Source organism: Fulmarus glacialis, unplaced genomic scaffold (assembly GCF_000690835.1).
Source record: "Fulmarus glacialis isolate BGI_N327 unplaced genomic scaffold, ASM69083v1 scaffold9286, whole genome shotgun sequence".
NCBI lineage: Eukaryota > Metazoa > Chordata > Aves > Procellariiformes > Procellariidae > Fulmarus > Fulmarus glacialis.
Window position 1 is genome coordinate 21,771 of NW_009220010.1, and position 21,335 is coordinate 43,105.

The 21,335-nt window shown below is 37.5% G+C and overlaps 1 protein-coding gene across 1 annotated transcript in view; it reads left to right on the plus strand.

Moving 5' to 3' along the window:
- SORCS2 (sortilin-related VPS10 domain containing receptor 2) overlaps nt 1–21,335 on the plus strand; it is a gene marked incomplete at its 5' end in the record, with an annotated part of 50,572 nt that overhangs the window by 20,237 nt on the left and 9,000 nt on the right. The window contains 7 exons of the mRNA XM_009580589.1: nt 2,117–2,303; nt 6,194–6,327; nt 7,649–7,772; nt 9,676–9,788; nt 11,422–11,547; nt 16,278–16,377; nt 17,857–17,959. Of these exons, the coding sequence (XP_009578884.1) occupies nt 2,117–2,303; nt 6,194–6,327; nt 7,649–7,772; nt 9,676–9,788; nt 11,422–11,547; nt 16,278–16,377; nt 17,857–17,959 (887 nt within the window). The remainder of the gene's footprint in view (nt 1–2,116; nt 2,304–6,193; nt 6,328–7,648; nt 7,773–9,675; nt 9,789–11,421; nt 11,548–16,277; nt 16,378–17,856; nt 17,960–21,335) is intronic.

Sequence of the window (21,335 nt, forward strand, 5' to 3'; positions counted from 1 at the left end):
CAGGCTTTGGATATGTTTGGGCAGTTTGCATGTGACCTTAGAAATAATAATAATTTATATTTATAATTACTTTTTTCCCAAATTCTGGTGGCTGAATGTATGAATAAATAATGTCATGACAATCATCTGTTTTGCATGGAAGTGGAAGCCCCAATTCCTTTTAAATTTAGCTGCCTTTTCCCTATGTGACTCTCTTGTTATCTGTCCACTGCTCTCTGTCTTTCCTGGTCAGGGAAACAGAAGTGCCTTGGTGTTTTGAAGACAGCACTCTCAACTTTACATTAGGGAAGCTATTAGAATAAAACATTAAGAGAAGCTTGCACCTACTGGCTTTCAACACTGGTTTCTGTCTCACCTGGAAAAAATATGCATGTATACTTGTTAGCATAAGAAAGAGCGAACAAGAACTGTTTGCAAGTTAATGTTGTCTAAAGATATTCCACTGACTGGCATGTTGCTGGCAAGAAGACATCTCTTCTGCTTTAAACTTTAATAACATATTATCTCCTCTGCCCATCTGTTGTCAAAAGAAAGATGTTGTTTGGAAAAAAAAATTCACAGTGAAGAGGCTTTCAAGGTCCTTTATGTGTGTTGAAATACGATGTTCAGGTATTTGATAACCCTCCAGGTTCCTTATTATGGGTATTCTTTTACATTATAATCAATGCTCTTTCATCTGATAAAACAAGGAATAAAATCAACCAAACTGCAAAATAATAAAAGGAGGAAATAATAGTATGTTTTCCTTCCCTTTGTAATGTCAGGGTACATAAGTTCTAGGCTTTGTTGCCTCCTTTGATTCTACATTAGTGCTGCCTTTTGGGATTCGATTTTGATATAAACCTATTTCAGAGAGTGGCTTATGGGGAAGTGAAATGATTTTTGAATACTTCGATGGGTGTCAATCCTTCTCTGCTCTGATGGCCATTCGGGTCACCTGACTAGCATATGGATATATATATTCCTTTCCTAGAAGCAATATATTCCTTTCCAAAGAAGCGAAGGTTTTTAAACCAACACTGTGTTTTCACAGTACGGAGGATTTTTTACCAAGTCTGGCCCTGCAACATGTTTTAATTGCATGACTGTGATGGCCATGTACTGTGGCAAGTGAGCAGGAACATGTTGCTGAAGACCAAGGAAGGCAGGGCAGCTCGCTAAGGCAGTGCTGCCGGTAGTATTGAGAAAGTGTTGCTGCTCACAGCTAAAATGAATTTTCCTTTGACTCCATCCACATCGCCAGTCCATGCAGCACAGGCCTGACTTCTCTCCTGAGCAGCCACACTGTGACAACGTGAGTGATGGGCATATGTTTGTCTTCTGACAGCAGTATCAGTCTTGCAGTATTTTAGGCCTGAGTTTAGGAGGACAGTGTCATTTAAAGGAGCACTTAGCAGAAGTGCAACAAATTATAAATTCTGTGAGATGTTTGACATGACAGAATTATTTGGCTGGACTTTTAAACCCTTTCCCAAATTCAGCTCAATAACCTGCTTCATTAAGCATACATCTAATTTTGCAGTAGAGCATGTTAGTTCTAGACGTGCTGGTAGCTCTGTATAATGCAGTACAACTCTGTGCAAAGATCCCAGCTTGGATCTTGAAGACCATATGGTTGACACTCAGAGGGTGTGGTTAGAAGGTGCTGTGAAGAAGGTCTAAACCGATTAATTTTACTTTATATTTGTACAGGCTAGAAGTTCACTGGATGAGTGGTAATTTGCTAAAATAACAATATTCAGTTGTTTGCAATCATATGAGCATTACTCCAGAACTTGGGGCTGCCCTGCACCGTTATGTTAGTTAATCTCCAGCTGCATTAAGACAAGAATGATGGTTTCTGTGTCATACAACTTGGTTAGTGGTCTGCAGTGTCTTATTTTAAGGTAGCATCTTGCTGTGGAAATTTAGTATTATCTCTATTAATGCACACAACATCTGTTGCACTAAAATCTTTGCCATGGGTGTAGTGGTTTTACTGCAACTATTGCAGTTGAGTCAAAATATCTGCCTGGGGCTGGAAGTGCTATTGTGATTCAGGAAATGGTTATAATTATGTGTCCTGTCTGTTTCGGTTCTGGCCAGTTAAAATATTTTTGATATATTTTCCTTTTAGGGTGATATATTGAATACCAAATACCAGGTAGATCTTGGAGATGGCTTTAAGGCGATATATGTGAACCTTACGATGACTGGAGAACCCATCCGTCACCGCTATGAGAATCCTGGGATTTACCGTGTCTCAGTGAAGGCTGAGAATGTGGCTGGGCATGATGAGGCTGTGGTGTTCGTCCAAGTCAACTGTAAATCAGCTCTTTGGTTTTCTTACTTTGCTGCTCTGTAAAAACCTCATGACAGCTATGAAGTAGTAAAGAAAATTACTGGTCACAATTAGGACAAATGCATATTTTTTCAATAACCTCACACAGTCTTGCAGTGCAGTATGTTGTTAATGCAGAGGCTTGTAAACCTAATGTATTAGGAGGTCAGAGTTAGTTTTGTTTGGATTTGGGAGAAGGATGGTGTCTCAATCTTTTAAATGGCAAGCATGCCTCAGTTCAAATCCCAGGTTTGATCCATCTCGCTGACTCAAGACCCCGTTGGCAGTCTTAGCAGCTAAAATTTAACACTTCAAGCTGTGTCTTTTTAGGAGCTTCTAGGTGCTGTGTGAAGCAAGCGAACAGGTGTGTTGAGAAACATATGAGCTCCTGTATGATTTTAAAAAAGAATCAAAATCTCAGTGTTTCTAAAAGTCAGGCTACTTATGAAAGTACTAGAATCTAGATTTTAGGTAGTTAATTCTCACAAAGTTTTAAAGTGGTGCTTGGGTATAACTTCATGTTGGCAGGCAGTATTACTTGACTTAGACTTCTCTCCCTCTCCTTAATTAAGACCTAAAAAACCCTATCAAATACATTTAAAAAAAAAGAGTAGCACAGCACAGGGAATATCATGCACCATCACAAGCTTAATGTACCTCAGTCATCTCATAATTGAAATGAAGAAGGAAACTCATAACTGGAACTGAATTTTCCTCTTCCTTCGAGAATCAAGACAGCTATTGCTTTGCCTGTTTTCAGATGTGTCAAAAATTCGGGAACAAGTAACATCAGAAGAGAAGATACTCATCTTGCATTCTCCAGGTTCTGTTTCCCTCTGCTGTGAGTGGTGTGTCTTCCATCCTAATCCCAAAGCAATGGAAATTGCTGGAGCCACATACAAGGCTGTGTACAGATCTGTGTGCTTTATGTCAGCCTGTCTGGTGACTGCTGATATTTATGTATTGCTAGTCAGAGTCCTTGAGTCCAGAGTTTCCAGTTCTGCTTTGATTAGCAGATGGAGCCCAACCCATTAATGCTAATGGCCAACCTCCTATTAAAATCAAATGGAAAGGATCCGAATTGAATTCTCCGCCTCAGTTTTGTTATCTGTTTCTTTGTTGTGTTTGTTTTTTAAATCATTTGACAACTCCAGAGAGCTCAGATAAATTACTTAGGGCTTTACCGTTACTTTTTAGGAGCTTCTAGGTGCTGAGAAGTAGATTAAGCACAGGAACAGTAGATCTGTACAAGCAACAAACAACAAAAAAACTCTGTAACATCCTTCTCTCTGGGGAGAACAACTTCTTACCGTTCAGAGAATGACGAGCAGTAGCAAGCCGTGACGGAAAGCAGAACAACCGCTCTCTCAAAATGTGCTTCTGGTGTGGCCTACATCAGGATAAACAGTATAAATAAAAGATATCGATTGTGTTTTATGCAGCGGATTTACAAATTGCAGAAGCCAGAGGTATTTTTCACAAGGAAAATGACTGGTGCTTTAAGAGGACTTCAGTGCTGAAGTGCGGAGGCAGCAGAGCACTGAAGCAGACGTGGTCCATCCCTGAGCTTGGCCGTGGATGCTGCGCGTGGTCTAGAAGACTCACAGAAGCATGTTACCTGGTCCAGTTGAATAAATGCTTTCTATGTGATTTGCTCTGTTTAATTTTTTAGGTAAATTACAAGATTTGAGGAAATTAGCTGGCACTAATTAAACTGCAATTTTATGTTCTAGAGAAACACTAATAGCCGCTCAGGGACGTTTTTCACCGCGGAATACCATGAAAGCAGAAATGTCCATAGAATCCTGCTTTCACTCTATCTCCAGCTGATGTATTCCCAGGGCATTTTTTCAGAGACAAATGGTAAAGAGAATCTTTTTTACTCCTGCCGAGTTCTGTTGCTATGGGATGCCCTGTAATGCAGGACAATTATATGAGCTTCAGCCTGTCATCCAGATTATGCTTTCTGGTCCAGATCACACAATCTACAACTTATTAATGAACTGTAAGAGAAATTAGAGCAAGTCTGATAGTATAAACGTGAAGAGGTAACCCAGAATAAAAAGAACTGAAGCAGAACTAGGCATACATTTTCTTTTTCATGAAACCATAATCTCTATAGTGTGTGAATAATCAGGAAGCTCCGAAAACTGTACTGAAACTGTAGCTTTGTTAAACAGAAATCGTGTAAGTCAACTTCATTCCGAATGGTACATATTTAAGGGTGCGATGAAGCTTGTTCAAATGCGTTATGGAACTGCGTGACTGAGACAAGCAGAAGGACTCACAGTAATTATTTTTAGCTCTTTAATATATAGGAACGGCAAACCTGAAATAACAGTCATCATTCAAGTACCAAACAACTTCCCCTCTAAAAATTTTGGAAAAGAAAGTAACCTTCTTCGGTAGCAAAACCGTATCTCAAAATGATCAGTTTCCTCTGGGAAAATGTAAATTTATGGCAAAATCAAAATAGTGATGCAGATCCCTCCAGAATTCTTTAATTTGCCTCATCAGAAGGAAAATCTGTTTCTAGGAGGAATAAATTTAATGGAATTCCTACAATTTCTGAATTTTCCTCAAGACATCAGCAACAGGAGGAGCATTTTAACTGTTTCGGAAAAGAAGCTATTGAAGCAACCTTTTGTTTAAGCACCCAACATGTCTTGAATTCACGTAGGTGGTTAAAGAAGTCATTGGAGAAATGAAGTAGAGCAGAATGGAAGTAGAGCCTGACATTCAGATGAAGCAGCACACAGGCCAGTTGAAGTGAGGTAGAAAAGGAGGGTGTGCACAGCTCGGACAACTTGCTCTCAGAGAAGTTCAAGCGGTTTAGTCAAAGTGAATTAGAAGCAAACGGGCAATGATTCAGTTCATGAAAGAGAGTAAGAGAAAGACTTTGGACCAGTGTTAATTACCTTTAAGTTTGCACTGAGATGAAAGACCTTTGAATGAGTTAAAAGATAGTTAGAATGGAACAAAAAATGAATGGGTTAGTATTCATTCTGTGTAATGAATGCATGTTGGACCATACAGCGGTTTGGTATCCTGGATAGATGGTGCAGCTGAAGTTAAGAAATTCTAGTTATCACATTATACTATTATAAAGCTTTTCCCTTCAGACATGCTGAAAAAGATACACTCTGAAACCTCTGAGGGTTCAATAAAGTTATTGTACTAGAAGCAAAATACAACATTAAGAAGCAGATAAAATCATTGTAATGATGCATTTCTTTTATACAAATAATAATGTTTACAGCCTTCGTAGGCAAAAGTTCAGAAAGGAATAAACTTACTCTAAGGGACATTTTAGAGTACAGAGGTTATCTGTTTCGATTTGCAAATAAATGCTCCCCTGATTTACACATCTATTTTAAAGCATGCATTAATGAGAGTTTATGTGTGGTGTGAGCCTAACAGCTAATATTTTATAATGAAAATGTGTAGTCAGCAACATTCTTTTTCAGTTTTCTGCTTTTCCCTTAGCAGTTTGAGATTTGTTAGATTTCTATTTATTTGATCTTTTATTACTTAAAAAAAAAAAAAAAAAGCTGAGATTGCCTTTTCCACTTTTTAACTGGAATATTTATGTTTTCTAGAATTGGACATGCACCAGTGCATCAGAGAGGTGCATTTTGGCGATCTGTCACATTGCCGTAGGATTTTGTTTGTGGGGTTTTGGGTTGGTTTTTTTTTTTGGTTGAAATGAGGTCCTTCCAATTATGCCCGCAGTTTTCAACACAGATGTAAAAGCAGGAGGGAGGGAAAAATAAATTCAGGACCTTATGGTGTGCAGGTGAGAGGCTTTTGGGCAAAGAGGTATTAATAAATTGATGGATTCTTGTTCAGTAATATTTTTGGAACTTTGTTCAGCTCCACTGCAGGCTTTAAATTTAGAAGTGGTTCCAGTTGTTGGGAGAAACCAGGAGGTGAATCTGACAGCCATCATACTGCCTAAGAACCCTAATTTGACAGTCTTCTACTGGTGGATAGGAAGCAATCTTCAGGTACATGAATGTTTTTGACTGAGATTATTTTCAATCTCTTTCCAATAAAGGTTGAGTGACACCTTTTACTTTAATAGAAATACTACCATGTTGCATAACTTCTTATAGACCATCTTTCATTCCAAATAGCCAGTTATATCTAGTGGCAAGCAGTATCTAACTTCCTTTGTTTTATCACATACATTTAAGGTATACATTTCCCTTTGTTGCTACTTATGTGGAAATGCAAATTTCTCTTCTAGAATGGGTTTGAATTTCTGAACCATTTTCTTTTGGGGGAACAACAATTCATTCTATTTTGTTACCTGTGGAAAAAACCTTGTGGAGGGGGATGCATTTCAGATCATAGCATTGGTGAATGATGAAACTTGGATTTATGCACTTCCATGTTGATAGTGTGGATACTTTAAATTTAAGTGCTGTACAGAAGTATATATATATTCATCGTATAGATAAATATTTTTGGGGAGTCTAAAATAGACTGCCGTATCAAAAATAACAGGGATGTCTAAAAGGATATCAAAACAGTGAAAGCACTCAAACAATCTAGTGATATTCATTTGGGCATAGAAAGTCTAGATAAACATGTAGTAGACCAATAAATTTCCAAGTATTTCTATTGGGAATATTTCTTGTCTAGCTGGGTTAATTTCTTTAAGGTAATTCTTCAATAACAGATAAGTAAAATATTTTCTTTATGAGGGAGACTAAGTATGACAGAGGAATGCTTCAGATAAGCGCAATGAACTTTCTTCTTGTAAATGTGCTGTCTACCGTAATCCCAGCCTGTATCTTTTCGTTATTATTGACTTTGCCATTGCTAGAACAGGCACTGCAGATTGATTAGTCTTGTGAAGGGTTTTGTAATTCATACAGATGTGGTCAGGTAACAGAATATCTCAGTTCCGCTATGGAGGTTATGGTGGGCTGGTGCACTTCCATAGGTCGTGCTCTAAGTTGACAGAATTAATCCTTTTGACCTTGACTATACCCCACATTTTTCGAGGCAAATGGCTTGCTATATATGATCTTGTAGAGATTTGTGAACCTGACTCACAATCTGTTTATTTCAGTGGGATCCGAATGAAAACCTAATACTCTACCAATTATTCTAAAAGAAATGTTTGGCCCATCTGACAGCTATTCTGTTTATAAACATTCTATTTAGACATCCTGTATTGAAAATTGTAACGGAACAATTTGATAAAATGTTGATTAATTGAAACCTTTTTTGCTAATATTTTTAGTGACGGTCTCTTCAGACACTGTTCTTGTGGTTCTTGCTGAAATTCTATTTTCAACTCTTCTTTGTTTTTTAAAGCCACTCCTTACATTGGACAATTTTCTGGTGACAAAGTTTGCTGAGACAGGTGACGTCAGAGTTACAGTGCAGGCTTCCTGTGGGAGCTCCATGCTTCAGGACTCGAAAGTTGTCCACGTTTTTGGTGAGACATTACTCTTGTTAATTTTTTTTTTGTTTCACATGTACTTGTTTCTTATACCTCTTAAACCAGCCCTGACACAACTGAACCTGTTGTAAAATTATATCTAATGCAACATTTAATTGTTAAAATTAGAGGGATGAACTGTCACTAGGTAACTCCATGAAGTTGGACAGTGTGGTTGTATGGAAGGGTTTCATCTGAAAAGTTTTGTTTCCTTTGCTTATTTTGAGTCTTACTGCGGTTTCCAAATACTATGTGTAGCAATAGTGTTTAAGTAGTATTTTGGCCTATGACTCGAGAGTTTCTTAGAATTTCTAAATAAAGTAGTTTAAATACCTCTGAAAAAAAGAAAATTTAGTTGTGTATATACTCTCAGCATTAAAAGCAATGTGAAATAATTGTCTTTTATGACAATATATCACTGTTCCTTTGATATTTATCTGAGAGTTTGGGTCAAGTATAGCTCCACTGTAATTACTGAATAACCCTTCAACTCTTGTTTCGCATTGTGCCCTGGTGTGTTTTGTTGTGTCGTATAATGTGGTGGCAAGGCATAATATACTGTAAAAAATGTAGTGCTGATGAATTATTTACATTTGTATCTGTGCTGTCACATGTGGGAATTGTGATAAGTGAAAAAGCTTCTTTTTAATGCAGAGCTAAAAGCCTTCAGATATCATGAAATACACAACATGATACATCTCTATTGTCTGAAGAAGATTCTGTTATTTTTGCTTTTAGTATACTTATTAATTTTAAATAATGGTAAAAACCACACTCATGCTAAATGCAGCTTTTATGAACCTTCTCCTTTCCTAAGATAAATGGATTTAACCACTTATACATGCATCCACTTTTTTAGAATTCTTTAGAAGTATAACCCATGTTAGTGTGACCAGATCAATGACTTTGGCTTCTGCTCTTAGTGCTGGCCAATCCTGATACCAAGAGCACGAAAGTACTGGTCTTGGGGGAAGTAAAGAAACCTCTGGAAAAGAAAATCACATTAAAATACAATTCTGTTGGAAGCACTGGGGAGGCCAGGTTTGACTCATGCATTCCAGAGGATCTCTTTCTCTGCTTTGCATTAAGTTCCCCGGGTGTTCATCCAAGGAACCAATATGGAGAAAGGGAAGATTTGAGAGACCTTTTACTGAGGAACAGCCCATTTCTGGTATTTCAGATATTTTGGACAATATCCAGAGAAATGTTGTGGGTGTACCTTGGTTTTTTTTTTTTGAAGAGGGCAGTAGTTAGCCTTTGGTATATAATTTCTGTTCTTATTTTCATAGCTAGTTGATGGAATACATAAAGTATTCATTTTACATGAAAAGCAGGAACATGTAATGGGCAAAAAACACGTTTATGATTCAGCAAGAATAAAATCCATTGGCGCATTCCCATTACAAATAAAAGAAACCAACCATGTCTGTGGGGTGTATTGTCCTAAGGAAAAATTATTGGGAAGGTTATGATCCCAGAGCCAGTATGTAAATTTGCTTTGTTTATTTATTTTTCTTCCTGCTTTTTTATCTTTAGGCACAAATTTGATGATGTTGATGAAAATACAGAAAGAAATTGAGTACCTGACAGGAGTGTACTCTTGCTCCCTGCAAGAGTACACAACAGAGAGCAGTGGGGTTCCTAGATACTGCAGCGCTGCACAGCAAATAATGCCAAATATATGTTTTCAGCTTTTGTTTCTGCAAAACGGTTTCTGCAACCTGGTTTGTCACTTATTAAAAAATGTTTATTTTTGTTTTTTCTAGATCATTTTCATGTTCTTCCTCTGAAGTTTACTAAGCATCTGGACATGTACAACCCCGACATACCGGAGTGGAGGGAAGACATAGGGCAACCTGGTTTGTTACTTGTTAAAAAATGTTTATTTTTGTTTTTCTAGATCATTTTCATGTTCTTCCTCTGAAGTTTACTAAGCATCTGGACATGTACAACCCCGACATACCGGAGTGGAGGGAAGACATAGGGCGGGTAGTAACGCGACTTCTTGCAAAGGTGCTCTTTCAGATTGCTCGTAAAATGTTCCCTGGCCAGTCGTAAAGCTTGAAGGTTAAGTTAATGCCTTCTCATTTAGAAAAAAGGAGGCAGAGCAAAATAATAAAGTGAACCTCATGAGCCATATTTCAAACAAGTCTGAGCCTAGCGTCGCTTTTACATGCAGGCTGTAGACGATGATATCGTAACACGGAAAGTTTAGGTCTAACACAGCCTAATTGGCAATTAATGCTAAATATTGCTCTCTGGGATTAGGGATAGACATATTGGCAAATGCTGCTGACTCCAAAACAGGAAGAGTAGCTTAAATGTGATATATTTAGCAGTTAAGCAAAGGATGCTGTGTAATATAAAAGACATAGGCTTTGGGTAAAAACAAAGCAGAAAGGGAAAATTTACAATATCAGTTGTGTAACTTTGAAAATTATGTATAATATATAGGCAAGCGGTTCGCGCAGCTGTTTTTTTAGATCATATTAGCAAAAGAAATGTGGATCAGGTGCAGTTGAATCCTGTAGGTTAAATCAAGTACAAAGCCATGCAGCAGTTCTGTGAAAAAAGTAAAAGCACCCCATAAAAACTGTGAGCTCTAGAGCTGCGCTTTTCAGGAACACACGCTGCCAGCAACTGAGTGTGGACACACTGACTTTTTGTGAGGACAGTAGCACTGAGGTGCAGGTTGATAATGTTTTGTAAATGCTTGTGTTTGAAATCACTTGTCTTTTCCTGGATTTACGGTAGTGCAAATCAGGTTCTGGAATTTTGGCTTTATACTTTTTCCTGCCTTTTTTTTAAGGTTCACATCAAATGTCAAATTAAAGTAAATTCCCACTTTTCTCAACGTAAACCCATTCCATAACCAGTGTCAGTCAAACAAATGTTTTAATTCCTTATAAAATTGTCCTTGCATTTTAGTAATTACTAAATCATTTGCAAAAGAATATGAACAATTTAATGGAGTTTCGGAATCTGTTTGAGGAAAGAAGGCTACGGGAAGTGCCCTGGGTGTCATTAGAATTGTGTGGCTGTATTATACAACACATGGAGGAATTTGGGACTAAAAGCAAAAATTTGCACAAACTATTTTGAAAAGGAACGCACTTGACTTTCAGTGGGGGCTGCGGGTATTCATAACGATTTCAGGACCTGAACCTAGGTGCTCTTAGTATCACCCTGGAAGACTTCTCTTCCGTCCATCAAACACGATGGAAAAGCAGCCTCCCTAAGCTAAAGTTAGCTGTAATGAATATGCCCTTCTAAGTCTACAGAGTGTCTGAATGGCCCACAAAGGATCCTAAATCACTTAGAAACTTGTTTTGTGTTACCCTAGAAATGCACAGCCGTTTCAGAGTTTTGCTAAAGCTGCATACTTTGTTTTGCTTCTTTCCATGATGCCACTAAATCTCTTCAATGCGATAACAATGCTTAGCTCTTCCAATCTTCAAAAAGCAGCTCACATTTCAGGTAATTTATGTTTGGCTTTGTTCATGTTTTAACTTCTGGTGGAATCCCCTCTAAATATTAAGGATCTGAACACCAAAGACTAAGAGACACATGTGGAGTTACTTAAGTATTTTCTATAAAATATAAAGCATGCTGTCCTATAATTTGCCATATGCCTTTGTATTCACAGGAAACCAATATACCCGAAGAAACACTCATGACAGTCGTGAAACCTGGTCTGCCCACAACTGCTGACTTACATGTGCTACTACCAGCAAACCAACCAAAAAGGAAGAGAAGTGTAACTAGTGATAAGGTAACCAGAGCAATGTATGTCTGGTTAGGACAGTCTTCATCCTGTGTTGCAATCAGTGGCTGTACTCTCATTGTCTTTATGTGAAATTAAAAGGTGCTCCCTAATTATGTAAAGATCTCACTCCCACCTGACAAGAGACATGTAAAAGCTAGCAACAGCTATGACTGCTGTCTTTGACAGTGTATAGACCAGTATAATCTAGTGCTCGCTGGTATTAGTGTATTTCTTAAGAATAACTAATATTGATCTGTTTTTTAAACAGAAACAACAGTGATGGCATGTCAGTCTGTGAAGATCTGGTAGAGCAAAGAGTGTATTTGGAACACTGATATTTCTAAAGAGGGACGAACCATCTCTGCACTGTCTTCAGAAGCAAATTAGATTTCAGGTCAAACAGAAAAGAACCTTTAATAGTTGACCTATAATGTAAAGAGCATCAAGTAGGTAGTTTCTGCCTTTATGAGCAAATGTCCTTTTCAATTGGCAAGAAACAAATATAGTGAACACAGGAATGAAAATCAGACATTAGTTTCTCTCTACTTATTTCCAAACCGTATTTCTTCCATAATAAAAGACCTTATGCTCGTTAAAAATCAGAAGACTGGCACTTACAATTTTTGATATTCGTCCTTTTGCTGTGATAGAGAAGGAACAGATCCCAACACAGTGCCTGTATCTTGTAGTTCAAGTCCTGCCAATTACAAAGAATCCCAATGTAAGGTATCGTTAATTTTGAAGGGCATTTTACAACTTTTTGAGACAAGGTCACAGTATCCAAAGAGTTGGGGAAGTAGGTAAGGCGAAGCTCTTCATATTAACACAAAACTGGTAAGATTGTGTTTGGAATTGATCGGGTACATTTTGGAATGTCCAAAGGAGTATGTTGATGTTGTCCAAGTACTTGAACAGGTGTCTTAGTTTAAAATGCACAGAGTAGAGTGTGAATGCACAAAATTTTCTGCTCTGTGGCAACCCAAACCCTTACTGTTCTGCCTCTGCAATCACAGTGGGAATTTCTGGGAGCCTGAAATCCTGATTATGTTGCAGGAAACGATTAATTTTAGTAGGTTGTTTCTTTAGTAGAGAGCCATTCATGAACTATGGCTTTCAGCCAGGTGAGTATTACCACTTCAAAATTATTTGCATCGTTCCACTTCTTGAAGAAGTGAGGTGCAGCTTCTAAAGGAAATTCTTTCTCTTTATGCCAAGCATATATGGAATGGACGTCTTTAATAATTTAAGGGAACTGATGGTGATAGATTCTCAGGTTGTGCAAACATTTTATTTCAGTGCAAAGTGTTATGCATATTAGTTCTCTTTAAATCTCAACTGTTATATTAGTGCTGTGCTTCAAGGCAGCATGAAGAATATCATTAGTTATAATCAATGCTGTCTCAAGGTTTATTTTCATGTTTGTGTATGAGATACCCTGTGAGTTACTCCAAAACATAAAGAACAATCACATGTTGCAAATGATTTGGGAAAACTTTTGTTCAGTGGGGCTGTGGGGAAATTACAGTAGTTTAGCAGGACACAGTTTCTGTAATAAGTAGTCCTCCAGTAAGACCTTGCAAAGGTTTTCTGAAACTAGAGGAGCACTGAAAGGTGAAAGTAATTGTATAACCTGGAGAACAGATGTATATTTCTGACATTGTTAGAGTGGACCAGGTCAGGGGATGACATGTATGGAAATACCAAATATGGTACAACCTACATTTGGTTGGAGCAGGAACAAGGGAGACAGAAGCAATTACAGTGACCTATGCTGTCCAATGATAAAAAATCAGGTACACTAGTATCACATTTCGACACTTGATTGTTTTATAGAGAACAGTGTTATAGAGCCAGTCTTCTACTGCCAGCTGCCTAAATTTCTATTTTTATATTATTGCTGAGGGACACTACTTGAGCTACTGATATGTGCATATACATTTGTTGATTTAGAATTGAATGGCACAAATTTTGATAAAATATGTGTTGTATTAGAACCCATTGTGACTTGAGAAATATCCTGAAAATATACCCTATCTAAATAAACTTAGAAGCAGTGACTGGTGAAGTCAACAGGAAAATACTCATGATGTCACTCGTTTAAAGATTTGTTACATTTTCTTCTGTTACCAGAAGAGAATCTGGAAGGTCTTCATATGTTTCACTGGAAGGATGTGCTTTGTCATGCTGCTAGTGCCAGTTATCAAAGTCAGTGTTGTGACACTATTGCGAGGATACACCAATGCAGAATGTTTTCTGCACATTTGGAGGAGGTGTCCCTGAAATCCTTAACTTAGACATAGTTATGAAATGTCTTCCCCTAAAGAGAACCTATTTGTTCTTGGCTGAAAACCTTTTAGATTTGGGATATTACGTGATTTCAGAAGGCAATAATTTCTTGGTCAGGCAGAGAACACCTACTTGGTGGAGTTTCTATTGGTGTTTTAAATGAAGTGTTGTGATGTGATGCTATTTATTAAGTTAGTGGTCTAGAATAGGAGTCATTACTGATAAAAGTAGTCAGCAATAACAAAGATCATAAATAAGTTGGCAGTGTAGTAGTAGGAGCCCTTTGAACAATTCCGAATTTGGTTCCATTCTAACAAAAGCCCTTTTTCTTTCAAATGTATGCATGTAGAAATAAAAGCTGAGTGTGATTAACCTGGTTTTAAGAACACAGCAATTTCAAAATTATTTCATTCTAATCATTGACTCTAGAGGAAGACTTGGTCACTTAATTTATGCACATCTATTACATGCCTAATGTCAGGTGGGATGAGTCCAGTTGAAAGAGTCAGTTAAAGAGCATTTAAATTATAGCCTGAAAAGCAGTGGCTCTGAGGAAGATTTGGGGCTCTATCTAGACAAACCACTACACGAAAATTCCCAGTGAGTTGCTTTGGCAAAAAGGGCAAGTCAGAGCCCCAGATGTATAAATAAATGGGTAAGAGTTTGAATAGTGTCATTATTTTTGCATTCTTAACCACAATGCAGGAGCTATTGTGTTCACATGTTCAAATATTATCATTGGAAAGGATGTAGAAAAAGAAGATAGAAAATTCAAATGCTGGTATAAGAACCTTAACTTAGAGAGTCTAGAGAGGAGCTCCAAACACTGGATTTGTCTTTTAAACAGTTGGAGAGGTGGCAGCACTGTGCTCAATAAATACCTCAGGGCAGAAGAAAACCCCATGTGTACTGAAACAACTATCGATCTAACAGTGAAATAAATAATCCAGAACCTTTGGCTGGATTCACATAAGATTCAAATTTTTGACCTGTGGAAGTATAGTTCGTATAGGCTTGGGTGGGAACCCAGGGGTGGGGAGAGAAATAACGAACAAATGTTAGTCACTTAAGCAAAAACCAGAGCAAATGTTGAATTCTTCAAACGCCTGCCAGGAAAATATGATGTATCCAAAGTTAGAGGGCTCAGTAATTTTATTTACTGGCTGAAAGTCAGATTAGCCTAAAGTAGTGGTCCCTCTTGCATTGTATACCATGAACATGTGAATGAACCTGGGCTGAGACTAAGTTACTCTATTTCAGCGGTGCCAGCGTCACTTTAAAGGCTGCTAACCAATATAGTTGTCATATCCATTCTCTTTTCAGACTTTGGGCAAACAGATAAATACTTAGGAGCTATCTGGAGTAATTGTCTTGTAAAGTAACTGAGGCCATCCTCACATCACCCTTATGTTGAGTCATTCCCCCCCCCCAAAAAAAGTAATAAAGTCAGTGGAATGGCTTCAGAAGTTAGATATTCCTCAATATGAGTGAGGATATTTGAATTTGAACTTTTGTGTAGTCTCTGTCCATAACATGAGAGAGACTACAGGGATTTCAAGACTACAGGGATTTCTATCTATTATACTGCAAAGGCTTGTCAAAGATGAACACCGTAATTGATAATATCATAAAAGGAGTTGCTCGTGAAGGTTTCATGGATATAAAGCATATTTCTAATTTGGCATCCTGTGGGAAGTCATATCCTAAATTACAAGGCATAGAGTATAAAACTAGCTTTGATCTTTTAGAAAATTACCCATGTTGAAGACACAAGCAAGTAGAAGGGAAAATTCAGACAATTTGTCACCTGGGGTTAGGATATGATGGTATATTTAATGGTTCTGCTCCATAAAAATGTGAGAGACCATATTTTACTATGCTCTATCCACTGGAGAAAAATAGGAGGAATCCTGATTTTTTCCACATGGATGGATGTATATATTTCTACAGAGTATTGTTAAAAATCAGGTATAAATGGAATCCATCTCATTATAGGTAAGGAGGTGAGGTAAATTATGACATGCAGTTCATTATCAAATAGCAGTTACTTTTCATAGCAAGACATCTAAAGTGACATCGCAGGTTTTTTTCTGATAGGTTAGAAAAATGGAGAGTTTTTAATATGGGTTATGCATTGTGTGAGTTATGAGCCAGGTCAACCCAATAGCGCGTGCAAATGACATGCTGTCTGTCACATACTGGGTAAAGGGTTTGGTAAGCAGAAAGAAAGATTTGGCTATAAAGTTTTGACATTTTCAGCTTTTATGGCTTGCGGAGTTTTGCATGGGTTTTAAATATGAAATTTCTTTAAGATTTCAGCTCATCGTTGACAAACGCTTTCTGAGTTTCTCACCATTTAATGAGCCAGAGGTTTTCCTTTTTAGAGCATTGAGTCTTTCAAAGTGGAACGGAATGTGAGATGTCTGACATTCTCTCTGTTGTATTTTCAGAGAATAGCGGCTATAAAGCAGGCCTTGAATGCACACAACATCAGTTTCTTTCTGAGGGGAGGATACTGGGTCTTAGTGACTTTAGCTGACTCCGGTTCAGGTAAATATATAAACAAAGCTCCCAACAGACCAACCTTTGGATGCTTGTCTGAGTTTAGATAAGTTAAGGAGAAAATCTTCATATCAATATATATATGTACCTATACACACATACATGTATACTTACTCGGTACTTGTTGCATATAGAGACACACATAAATATATATGTGTGTGTATATATGTATGTAAATATATATATACATACACACACACATGTATACATGGATATATTTTCATTTGGTACTTGTTAACAATCACCACAAAATAAATATTTCTTACATATTTCCATTTTGTCATACCTCCTGATTTGTATCAGAAGCTTCTTGCTTTTTTCTGTGTAACCATGACATTAACTAAATACCTATATTATACAAACCAGTGCCCTGAAGGAAGAGCCAACCAGGCTTCAAAAAAAACATCTGGTGAAGCACTTTGGCTGCACTGGCTGCCAAGAAAGCAGAGCTTCTTTACTTCAGCCAGATATAACTCCAGGGGTCTGGGACATAGCATCTCTGCCTTCTATCTCTGATCTTCAAATCAACTGACGTGAAGCTTGTTGTAGGGTTTCTGCATTGCTAATCCTGTCCTGAGATAAATTATATGCTTTTTCTGTGTTTAAAACAAACGGAAACAGGTTTTTTGCATGCATTTCATGCATCTCTGGATTCACTATGTACCTGGAAACTGGTTGAAGAGAATATGTGTGCATACATGTGTGCATATATTGAACAGAGATACGTTAAAATGATGTTTTAACCAGAAGGTTCACCTTGTATTAGACGTTCTTGTAATTTTTATTTGTGTATCATATCCCATAATATATCCTTCTTTGTTATTTCAGTGTGTTGTGGGAGAACAGTTTAGCTGACCACAATCAATTTATGTAAATACTGGCGTGATATTTTATCTGTCAGCCCTCTGTAGAATACAAAGCTGTTTTATCTAGTCTCGTATGTAGGATCGTGCTACAGTCTCGCTGTGGTACCTCATCTGGTTCAAAGGGCTAACATGCGTTAGCCAGCCCAAAAGGCTGGGATTGAAAGAAGCCCATGTTCATTCCAGCCTTTACCAATGTATGACCTTGATGAGTTCGTTTGTTGTTCAGAGCCTTAGTTTCTCCATCTGTGAAATAATACAGCCCTGCTTTTGCAACACATATACTTAGGGTATGTGATCATTTCCTATGATAACTTCAGATTCCCAGGAAAAAACCACACTGCGTATGCAAATAATTAAATCTTCAGGGTTTTGGTTTTTGTTGTTTTTTTTTTTTTAATTTGTCCTCTGTCCTTCAGTCACAAGTCACCAATTAATTTTGGTTTGCTGCCTTTTTGAAGAGGCTACAGATGGAGTTAAAAGAAGAGGTTACACAAACAACAACAAATGTTTGTGACCTGGCAATTAGATAGAAAAGAAAGCCCAAGAATGTGACTGATCTGAAAGAGGACGTGCTAAGCTGTTCTTTTATTTCATATTTCAGACTCTCAGAGGATTGGAGGAGGCAGTGGCTACTGGGCTATTGTGGTTCTCTTTGTTATCTGTCTAGTTGCAGTTGGGGCTTTCATCCTCTACAAGTTCAAAAGGCAAGTAAACCTTAATCAACAACATACACATTTTAAGAATTAGGTTTATCCACAGATCAGCAAAACAGAGTTTGTTATTTGAAAAGGAGATTTCTTAAAGAATTGCAAAAAGTCCACCGCTTTGAAAATTGTCTTTTTCTGAACTTTTCAGGCATCAAGATACTTCACTGACGCTTGTTTTCACTTGCTGTGTTCCAAGATAAATAGCAGCAATATGAGAACTATGGAGAGTTTGTTCAGCTTGTCTAAATAATATAATCAAGAAACAGAGATGAGCTAAAATATTATTCCTGATTAATTCCTACTTCATTACAGTTATGAATAAACTATCTCATAGCAGTTATGAATAAACTAAAGCTATCGGGACAAGGAGTGCATCTGCAATGCTGATTTGCTTAAAAAAGTAGTTTTATCAAAACACATAGCGCTCTGGAGTTTCTGTTTGCACACATTACATTTTAATTGCTGGGGCAATGCCATGTAGAATGACTGGTGGAAATAGATTGGCGTTAATTTGACACTAGAGTGTGTTGAGGGGAGAAACAATTCTGGAAGTGGCCCTTCTGCAAGACATATTCTCAAAATTGAGAAGGGATGCCATGCCAGCCGTTGACAGTCCAATATATCTTTAGTCTGCAATTGGTTTTAATCAGAGCTACTAGGGTACTGTGCAACTTAAAGAATTTTGTTCTTATTCATGAGTCTGTGTTATCATTGGCTATGCTTTTGGTATTTTTGTATCTCTCGGGCATTTAGAAGCTATTGGGTTTGAGCATACTGGAGACAAGCCTTCATCGTCATCAAATCCTGATGTCCTTACACAGTGAGGATTCCTATTGATTTGTCTTATTTTTTAAAGATTGGGTTTTACTTGAAATAAACATAAGTTTATAGAAATGGGTGCGGCACTGAGTTTGTGATAGCGATAAGCGTAGGTAGCATTTAAGTAAGAGTTTGTTTAGATAAAGAGTTTTTAAGTCAATAGAGAAAACCCCCTTTTTCCAAGTATCTCTCAATTTTCTCACTGCAGCATCTAAGTTTCTTAGAGCTCATAGTGGCTGATTGCTCTAAAGGACAAAGCACAGAATGCTGTATCAGACTGTCTCCAACTGAATAAAAATCCATTTCGCTATTTTAGGTGCCTGCTGCAAGGAAAAGCATAAAAATGGTTGATGTGATGTAATTATATTATTTCAGTAGCAATACATGGAGGATTTGCTGTTTGTAGTGTGGGATCATAAAACTTGCTTGTGATATCTTTCAAAAGCTGTATGATTTATATATTTTATTAGCTCTTAAATGAGAGCAATTAAATAACAGACACAATTATTGCATGGCAAAAGAAGTATAAAATATTCAAGAAAGGAAGAAAAAAATTATTTTCCTTGAGTTCTTTCTAAAATGCCCAATGAACCATTGCTTTATAAAAAGTGCTTTTATTAAGGAGGAAACTATAGTACAATTTGCAAATTGCAAGCTTTAATGTCTATCACACTTCTATATATAATTTGTGAAAATCATTTGCATTTAAATTTTGTGGAGGTTTAATTTAGGTGTGAGTGAGGAAAATTGTGAGATATATTCAAATGTTTCTCAGTAGCCTGAAAACTGCTGTTGGCATTGATGAATGACCACGCAGTAGTATTCAATTTTAGTCCGTATCATATCTCTTTCTGAGATATTTGATGGAATTATTTTTAAATATTCCTGCTAAGCTTTTCCAAGATGACAATTTTTTTAGGTTGCATCCTTCATTTGCAATTTGATCTTCGAAGAACATTGAGCACCTAATTGGTGCTACGTTTGAAAAATCACTTTTTCCCTGTGTGCTCCCTGTGAACTCCTCTCCCACCCAAATCTTTAATCCCTTAAAAAAAGTCTTTCCTACGTTTATAAAGACGGATGGTGAATTGCTGGATCCCCATGGAGTACTTACTTGCGAGTATAGTCCCTTTAAAGTCAGTACAGTGCATATGTAAGTTTACAAACTGATCCATAGGGACTGAGTCTATGAAACTGAGTGTCCTTTATAGATACAAAGGTTGCAAGTTGTAATGCACAAAGGCAGCTTGTCAATATTATATGCCTGTATATTAAAAATTAATCTGCTGAAAGAATGCCGTAGGCAACAAAAATTGTTCAATTTTAGGAGATCATTTCAGCAGAATAACACTTACTGGGCCCTATGGTAACTCAGACAACGTATGCAAATATAAATATGAATTATTTCCACATAGAAATTACAGACATCTATAAGGTGTTGAAATGTTAATACCATCCATAATTTTTATGTATGATTCACAAAATTAAGGGGGAGATGGAAGACATTTGGTGGTGCTTTACTTTCATTTATGTAAGTTGCTAGATACTCCTTTCAGAATAGGGTTAAAACTCCTTTTTTCCCCAAGTCAGAGAAATGTTTATTCATCTTAGTTTTATCACTACATTAATTGGATCTACAGGACTTGCAGTTGGCATTAGGGCACAGGCAAAGCAAAAGTCTGCACAGTCTGCAAAAAAGTTTGCACAGTCTGCAAAAGATTGCATGGACATGGCTTAGACTATTCTCTCTCTCTCTCTCTTTGCCGGCCCAAAGGACAGTTCTTTGCTTAAGGTTAAGTTTGATACCTGGAAAGATGCAAGATGGAAAGACTGGCTTGCAGATAAGATGGTGACTGGATTGGCAGGGAGGTTACAGCTTCATACGTGAGAGTATTTCATCCATTTGCAATGAGCAGAGGCACTGTTAAGGACTTGTGATGAAAAGTAAAGAGAAAATAGCGGACTTCTGTGTAGACCACAGTACAGCTTCGATAGAAAATAAAGAAACCTGCCCAAACTGCCCAATGGTTCCTGAGTGCCGAGGCCCCTTGTCCCCAAGCATGGTCACCCGCCCTCCCTGCCCGGAGTATTTCTGAAGTTCATGTCATAAGAACTTGGATCCTAATTTACACTGATTTTTGTCAGGCAGAATTGCGAGATGAAAGACGGTGTTGACAAGACATCAGGGACTAATCTAATATCTCTTTTTTATGAATCTTTCAGGGCAATCAGGACAGCTATGATGAAACTTGCTGCTCCTGTTTAATTTCTCATTTTTTGAAAACTGCAATACCCAGTGCTAAAAATTGGTGTCCCTCGCAAGAAGTAAATCTCACAAAATTAGTTTGGGGGAGAGCACTAATCTAAAAATAACAATCCTGCATAAGATTCTGTGTCAGGTGCCTCATATGCAGAAAACGGAGAGAGTATTTTATCTAATTAAGTAGGGGGGTAGGGGAAAAATAGGCAGATTCATATAGAGGTAGTGGGATTTTGGCTGATGAGTTATATGCATAGTAAAAACCAACGCCGTCTCATCATTCCTGCAGGAATG